The sequence below is a fragment of the Elephantulus edwardii genome, unplaced genomic scaffold (genome assembly GCF_000299155.1).
Source record: "Elephantulus edwardii isolate Elephantulus edwardi_28Jun2011 unplaced genomic scaffold, EleEdw1.0 scaffold00031, whole genome shotgun sequence".
In the NCBI taxonomy this organism is placed as follows: Eukaryota; Metazoa; Chordata; class Mammalia; order Macroscelidea; family Macroscelididae; genus Elephantulus; species Elephantulus edwardii.
The window spans coordinates 6,521,162-6,530,165 of NW_006399781.1; the positions used below are offsets into that span (position 1 = coordinate 6,521,162).

Here is a 9,004-nt window from a genome sequence, read left to right on the forward strand (position 1 = left end):
AATATGGTCATGTATGGTGTTCTTTCTGATGATATTAAAAAACCAAGGGAAATCTTGTGTGAAAAACAATGTATTCAAACTTTGTAAATAAATCAGTGTATTAAAAAAACAACAAAAACAAACAAAAAAACCCCAAAGCCTTGAAAGTGGACCATCTGATGGAGGTCACATAAAACAGTGAATATATTGAAAGCGTGCTTGTCAGAGAAAGCCGATACATACTTCAGAGAGAAAACGGCAAAGAAAGGGAAAACACAATCTCCAGTGCAAACGCAGATAGCATCACGGAGACCAGCATTTTGGCCCACAATCTGGAAGCAGGTGTTATTTTGCACACTATTCTAACGGAATAGAATACTTCATATTACTTAGGGTACTTTGAGTGGATGAAATCTTCTGAAAGAAACCAGAAAGAATTATCTTTAAGCAAACTACTAGTTCATAAAATGTACAGAAGGTATTTAGAAACTGATATGCTGCTTGAATTGAAATCGATCGTGCTGCTGGCTTTTGTGGAGAATGGTTCTCGGGGTTGGAGGAAACCCCGGTGGGAGGGAAGTCCCGGACACCTGGGAATAATTAAAGAATTCCCTGTGCTCCAGGGTTTTCTTTTTCCCTGGGCACTAGTCAGATGCGCTGGTAGCCGGCTGCTCCACGCCCTCCCCCGCGGCGGATTCCATAGACGATCAATCCCAGAGCACAGAGGCCCAGCACCACCGCGCCTATCACCGGAAGCACCACTGTGTAGTCAGATGAACACTCGTCCACTAGGAGAGAAAACAGGACGGTTACAGCAGGCAGGGCGCTCCTGCATGCAGGCAAGCCTGGCAAGAGCATGAGCTCTGGAGTCAAGCAAATCAGGGTTTGAGTGTCAGTTCTGCCAAGAGCCAGCTGAGTGCGTTTTCATTTTTCAAGCAAGCAAATAAGAGGAGATTTTAAAAGATAATTTTATCCAGGTATTGTTTTCTCCTGGAACATATATATAGCTGGCATGTCAGAGTAGAACTGCCCTTCAAGTGGTTTTTAAGGTCATTACCATTCATAAAATCACCAGGCTTTACTTCCAAGACACCTTAGAGTTGATCCGAATTACAAACTTTTCAACTGGCAGTCCAGAGACTTCTTCAAGTATACATACCATCTAATACACCAAAACCAAAACTCAACTGCTATCAAGCTGATTCTGACTAATATCAACCCTCCACTGGGTTTCCCAAAGGAGCTGTGGTGGTTGGTCTAATGGGTAGGGAGTTGCCCTGCCAACCCAAAGGCAGCTGGTTCAAATATATCAGCTGCTCCAAGAGAGAGAGACATGGGCAGTCTCCTCCCATATGATTTATAGCCTCTGAAAACTTGGTGGCGGGTCAGTTAGAAGTCTGTTATGACTCAATGGCACATAACAATAACAACATAAGGTTTTCAGGGCTGTAAATCTCTATATGAGAAGACTGTCTCTCTTTAGATTGAAAGACAGTTGATGGATTTGAACTGACAAACTTTTGTTACCACGACACATAACACACTATGAGCTTCTTAAAGGCTAAGGTGCCACCAGAGCTCCTATTCATTTATCAGATGTCTAGTCAGTGTTCTTCCTGGTTCGTTGCAGACCTGCTTCCTGTAGAGAGTGGCGTGCCCACAATGACTAGACCACTGGAGACACCAGATTACATACCATTTCTTGAAAACACGTGATAGTTATTCGTATTACACTTTTGCCACTCCTAACGTTTTCTTTTATTGCTTTTAGTGAGCTAAGGATATCAATACACTCAATCGTTTATTAGGCCTTGAAAGTGAGAGTTTGTAAAGTTGTCAAACTCTTTTCCTTCATTGTTGTTCTTGAGTACTATCAAGTCAGAAAGGAATCATAGCTGACCCTCCAGTGGGTTTTCAGAGGCAGGAAATCACATAGGAACAGACTGTCCTTCTTTCTCCTCTGGAGCAGCTGGTAGATTCAAACCATATACCTTTGGGTTCACAAGCACAGTTCCTTACCACTAAACCACCAGAGTTCCCCAAACCCATTGTCATTGAGTAAATTCTGGCTCATGGCGAATCTCCATGGGGTTTTCAAAGATTTTTTGATGAGAGGAGACTGCCTATCTTTCTCTCATGGCATGGCTGGTGGATATGAACCAGTAATCTCCTGATTAGCAGCCTGACATGGTGCATACAAAGCCATCAGCGCTCTTTTCTCGCTACATTCACCCACTCACTAACTGCGGTGCAGTCAGACACTGCTCTGGGCTGATCATCCACTGAGGTTCTGAAGTTGTAAATCACAAGGGTGGAGACTGTCCATTTTTCTCTCCGGGAGCCGCTGATGGATTTGAACTGAGTGGCCTTTGGGTTAGCAGCACACCTCCCTAGAGACTGTGCCACCAGAGCTCCCTTTTATTACAGTAGAGGCATTAATTTAAAATGTAATCAACCAATGTAAAACTTTTAAAAAACCCTAAAAAGAAAAAAAAAGTAATTCATTGGACCATGAACCAGTAAATCATGACTGTAAAAGGACGGAGATGCCTGGGTTAACCTTGATAGAACTTGGTAGAATACCCAGGGTTATGGAGAGGCAGAAGGTGTAGGGAGGGGAAGTGCAAATAAATGTATGCGTTGCTCATGAAAAGTCAGGAAGACATATCATAAGTTCCTTGCATGAACCAATTTAAGACTGTGTTTTAAACCACTTTTAACCAATTCTGTGATTCAAAATCCAAGTAAAAACTATTAGGAAGGATCCAGAGAGAGGAACTGGCAATTGGAGACAGTAGGAGGAAAGGGGGAAATACTGTATAAGAAAAGAAATGCTTGCAGTCCACTATTTGGTTTGGTACTAGCAAAATTTACCTAATTATAGTAAAGCATACTTGACTGATTTAAAGAAGCCTCAGTGGTACAGTGGTTACATTCACCTGTTAACTGAGAGGTGAGCAACTGGAACTCAACAGCTTCTCTGTGGAAGACAGATGTGGCTTCTATCAAGATTTACAGCCTTGGAAACCGTCAGAGGCAGTCGGATTTTTTTCTAGACCTTTTGGGTTGCTGGGAGCTGGGACATGCACATTGGCAATGGATAGGTATTAATCTAAATGAACAGAGTGACCTAAGTATAAAATGGGTGCGGTGTGAGAACCTGAGTGGTGCAAATGTGCTCAGTTCCTAATTGGAGATTCTAGTTCACCCAGAGGAACCTCATGGAGCCTCAGGAGCATGGCCTGGCTATCTATTTAAAAAAACCTCCAGTTCTGGCAAGAAAGATTGTTAAATTCTTATCTGCCATAGGAGGAAATATAAAACTGATGAGAAAGAAAATATAAGTTCACACACAAAAGAAGGAGCAGTGGTGGTTCAGAACTTGATGCACTGGGCTACTAATTGAAGGGTGGCCAATTCGAATCCTCCAGCTTCTCGGCAAGAAGGATGGGGCCATCTGCTCGTGTAAAGATTTACAGTCACAGAAAGCCAGAGGTTACTATGAGTCAGAGCCAGAGTCAGTCAAATAGAGGGTAATGGGTTTGGTTCTGGCATCCTGGCCTTCCAGGATTATACATACTTCTAACTAAAATGCTCCAACTGGCCCTGTTGCCAGGAGGGACCAGTCCTGGGGGAAGGACATCATGCTTGAAGGGTGGAGGGTCAGCAAAATAGAAGAAGACCCTGGATAAGATGGCTTGACATAGTGATTGTGGCAATGGGGTCAGGTGTATCAGAGACAATGAGATTAGCTCAAGAGAGGATAGGGTTCAGATTTACTGTGCATAGGGTTGCTATGAGTCATAGTAGACACAATGGCACATAACAATAATATGATATGATACGATATGATATGATTGATATGATTGATATAATTGATATAATAATAGGAAGCTCTGGTAGTTGGGTGGTAAGGAGTTGAGCTGCCAACCCAAAGGTAGATGACTGGTCCTAAGGAGAAAGATAGACAATCTCTTCTCATGCAATTTATTGCCTGTGAAAATCCACTGGAGGGAAAACCCAGCTATGAGCTGGTTCATATAACAACAATACAATTATGGTAGTAGCTATGAGAAGAAGTTATAATTATAAAAAGTTTATAATGAAATTTAATAAATAAATGTATATATAAATTTAAAATTTGTAATTATAATTTCTCTACTGTTTCTAAAAACACTTTGTCTTTTAAAGGAAATATTGCTTTTTTATTACAAATATTTCTAAAGTGCATGATACTTTTGAGATACATGTTGTTGTTATTGTTCTTATGTGCTGTTGACTTTGACTATGAGTCAAGTTGAGCATAGCAACCCTGTAGACAACCTTAACCTTAACCTGTAGAACCGTAACCTTGTCCTATCTTGTACCATCCTCATCTCTCTCATATACACACAGACACATAAACTCAAACTTACTGATGTTGAATTGGAACTTACTTATCGCTGACCCTCCAGTGGTTTTTCTGAAGCTGTAAATCACACAGAAGACGATTGTCTGTCTTTCTCCCTTGGAGTCACTGATGGATTCAAACCACCAGAGAGGTGTGAAGTTTGTGTTAGCAGCACGACTAAGTACTAAACCACCAGAGCTTCCCGTATATCTTATATATCTATACTATTTAATTAAATATTGTATAAATGTTTTTAAAATGCAGAAAAATGTGCACAAAGCACAATTAGTCCAATCATCATATTTCTACCACTCTAATTAATCTTTTTGAGCCAATTGCTTCCTCTCTGTATGAATGTGAGTGCATATACTCATGTGCAAGCTTAAAGATAAAAATTACCCTATTTTAAAAAGAATATATATTTACTGTAAATCATTAATTTTTTAAAAACACAAATGAATCAGTGAAAAATCAACCACTCTAAAAAAATTCACTTGGAAATTATCATTGCTTATACAACAAATATCTGTTCAGGCATATTTCTTTACACCTATAATGATACATGGATAGAAAAAGAAATAGAAAACTTTTATTAAAATAGAATCATACATGTTATTTATGAAAATTGATAATTTAATTTTACTTGAATTTAACAGAAGGGGAAGACTAAAAATTAGCAGGCTGAATTACTATATTTCAAATAAATATTTCTTTGCTCTAGGAAATACTGTTTCATTAGAAATTCTCCACTGTTCAAAAAGAGATAAAGCATACATTAAGTGGTTATGAAATACACTAAAAGATTAGGAAATACAGGAAGAGGTTATGAATTGAAGAAGGCATTAATTGTTTTCTAAACTGTGTGTGTTTTCAGTTGAGACACTGTCCATTGATACTGTTTGTGAAGATGAGCAAAAACAGATTCCTTTCCAAGCACCTTCTCTCCCAGTGCAAATTTCAATAGTTAAATGGCTGGGTTTAAATATTGTCTGAATCTATAACATTTCCATTCTATTTGGTAACTATCAATCAAGAGTGTTTGAAAACTTATTTTGAATATATGAAAGAGGAACATACATGATTTAAGAGAAGAATAACACAAGATAATATAAATGGAAAAATTTCACTTCAACTTTTGTTCAATTTCCTGACCTTTCCCTCACACCATTAGATAAGTACTTTGCTTCATTTTTTATATACATATTTCTAAGGTTTCTTTATGCATGTACAAACAAAAACTAATATATACCTTTATATTTTTATCATTATTACGTATGGTGCTCTTTTCAAATTCAATAATGTACTTTAGATCTCTTCCATTATACATAAGTGCTAACACCCACATTCTCTTTTTTAGCTGTGTAGTATTTTGTGGTTATACCATAGTTTTAACATCTGTCCCTGATTGATGGACCCTGGGTTTATTTAGAATCTTTTGCCCTTATGAATGATACTATAATAAATATCTGTGTGCAAATGGCCATTTTAGATATAAGGAGATATTAACAAATTAATAAATCCATTCTTTTTAAAAAAATATTTAAATGGATTAAATACCTCACCTGTCCTTTTTTAAAGTGGCTTTTCTATTTTGTTTGCTTACTTCCTTGTTACTATTTTGGCTTGTCTCTTAGCTGACTAAATTTCATTGTCAAACAATATTTTTAAGAAGGTCTCATTAGTGGTATCTTTTGAATAAGCTAATGTTTCAGGATATCTGCCAATTGTCTTCATACTTAATGTTTTGAGGTCATACTTCCTTTCTCTTGGGACTTTGTAGATATTGCTCTATTATTTGTTGCCTTTAAATATTATTGTGAGGAAACCTGAGACCAACTTGAACTTTCTCACTTTTTAGGTAATTTTTCATTTGTATCCTATTAACGTCCCTTATAAACCACATAATATTGAATATGGTTCTATGTGGTCTGTGAGCTATTGAAATGAATTTTGGATCCAGTAGAAGAGTAGAAGTGGTGTTTGAATTAGTAGAAATAGGCGTGGGAGAATGGAGGACATGTCTGACCTCATGGGAATTGGTTTAGCTATTGTGGATGGTGGTGGTGATGATGATGATGGGGGAAATTTCCTCTTGTGGAGTTAATAGAGGCCAGTCCTCACTATCCCCACACCCTTGCTCTTCTTTCAGTCACCTATTAGCAAAATAACAAATTGACTCACTAAAAAGAAAGGATATTTTCCATGAGTACAGTGAGGTTGGCTCAGGATAGAGCAGGGCTCAGAGCTGTTGTACATGGGATTGCTATGAGTTGCAGGTGACTCGCCAGCATTTAACGACAACAACAACATAGTGTTCCCTTTTTTAAAAAACAAAACCCACAATCCTATAGGTATATGAGATCAAAGGACCAACAATTACTCTACAGCAAAGATGAGAGGATAAGGGAGCAGGGAAACTAGGATGTTAGAACTGGAGCAACTTCAGTACATTTAAATAGCATGTTGACATACTGTGAAAAAAGAGAGCCAATGACGATGAATAATTCGTGTAGAAATTGTCAAATGGAAACTTGTTTTGCTGTACAAGCATATGAAAAAAACAAGAAAGTATTATTTAAAAATATCTTCCATATTTAGTAGCTTCCTTATAAGAGCTTAATCTTAAATGTTTTATCCTTAATGGTGATTATCACTAATGGTATTTCTATAATTAATGGTGATTACCTTAATGTTTTATCATTTATGGTGATTAGCTTGGGTCCCTGGGTGGTGTAAATGGTTTAACTTAGTTGATAATGGAAAGGTTAGCAGTTCCAACACACCCAGCAGCTCTGTGAGAAGACCCTGCCATCTGCCTCTGTAATAACTGCAGCCAAGAAAATCTGGTAGAGCAGTTACATCTGTGGCACAGGCTCACTATGAGTGGAAAACAACTCAACATCACCCAATAACAACAAGAACAAAGTTAGAATAAGGGAAAGAGAAATTCTGAAGATAATTGGCAGTGGGGGAGTGTCACAGTGGTTAAGGTCAGCTGCTAACTAAAAGGTCAGTGGTTCTGAAGCCACTAACCACTTCAAGGGAACAATATGGGACAGTCCTGTTCTGCCCTACAGGGTTGCTATGAGTCAAAGGCGGGTTTTTATGAGTTTAAGCAGGAACTGTTACCCAAGAGTATTCATCAAAGATGATAGAAAGGAAAAGAAATGTATGCAAACTACCTTATCTCTCTGAGGGCCTCATGGGGAGAGCAGAGGAGCTCCAGGGGTCAAGGCAGGTGGCTGTTTTGAGGAATAAAGATGGGCACTCTCCTCCTGTGTGACCAATAGCCTTTGAAAACCCACTCGAGCCTCAGCTGAGTCGATTCCAACTCAATGACAATGAGTTGTTGAGTTGACCTTACCCTCTGAGGGGTGCCTGGCAGGACAGAGGGCACCGACAGTAAACTGCTAACTGTAAAGCTGGCAGGTGGAATCCCCCCAGAGTTACCGCAAAGGCTGAGTGAGAGATTTCTGTGGAGTCCTCTGTTGAAAACCCCACAGAGCAGAGATCTGCTCTGACACACTTGTGGTCACAGCCAGAATTGACTGGTTAACTGGGCATTGACTAGGGACTTACCCTTCTACTCTAGATTTTAAATGCCACTTCTCCTTTCCATCTGCTATTGGGGACATTTCCACACCACAAGCGAATGTACTTTAGTAATTCTGCAGGAGGTTGGTGGCATGTTAAATAAACAATTCGAGCTCTGTGTTGCAGGGCTTCTCAAGGATACTTCCTGCAAACTGCAAACATGGGAGTCTGGAGCCCATGTGGGAACTCCAGACTGGTAGAGGTGGGAGGTGGAAAGAAACCTCATTTCTCCAAAGCCAAACCCTCCCTGTTGAATTCGAGCCACTGTGGGGAACACCAGGCCTTCACAAACATCCTCCTGGTGTTAGGAGAAATTGGAATTTCCTGAAACTCTAGAAGGGCTCTCGGATGCTTGAGGCTCTTGTGTGCCCTCCTCAGCCCCTCCCTTCCAAGAAAGTGAAGAGAACTAAGATTCCCCAAGAAAGGTCAGTGCATTTCAAAGATAAGCAGTGGTTATAAGGGTGTTGCCAATTTTCATTAACTCCCTATTAGATATGAAGATTGGCACATCTGAGGAAAATATATATATAAATAGCCTATGTTGTTATTATTGTGTACTCTTGAGTTGGATCTGACCCATAGCTGACTTTCTAGCAGGTTTTCAGAGACAGAAAATTGCACAGAAGGAGTTTGTCCATCCTACTCCTGCAGAGCAACTGGTGGATTTGAACCACATGCCTTTGGGATTGCAGCACAATTTCTTACTACCAAGCCACCAGAGCTCTCTACATCTAGAAATCAATCACTCCTTTTACTCCTTTTGCTTTGAAATAAACCCCTTGATTACCACAGTCAAATAGCCTATGCAATAGATGACCTTCAACAATGGTCTAGTCCCTGTTTTGAAAATTTTCCAATCCATTTCACTCACTCACTTCCAATTAGTAATTTCCTGGTTAAGGCTTTTGTGATAAATATTTGTGAAACAAAGAAAATGGATCATATTGTGGGTAAGTCAAGCTCTTCTAGCCTGTCATTTCTGATTGTTCTCATATTTTGCTTCAAATATATATATATATATATATATATATATATATATAT

General features: G+C 39.1%; 1 protein-coding gene across 1 annotated transcript in view; it reads right to left on the reverse strand.

Moving 5' to 3' along the window:
• Window positions 1-627: 627 nt before the first annotated feature.
• Window positions 628-9,004, reverse strand: part of LAMP3 (lysosomal-associated membrane protein 3) — a 32,376-nt gene continuing 23,999 nt past the window's right edge. The window contains exon 5 of the mRNA XM_006884155.1: window positions 628-767. Within this exon, the coding sequence (XP_006884217.1) occupies window positions 628-767 (140 nt within the window). The remainder of the gene's footprint in view (window positions 768-9,004) is intronic.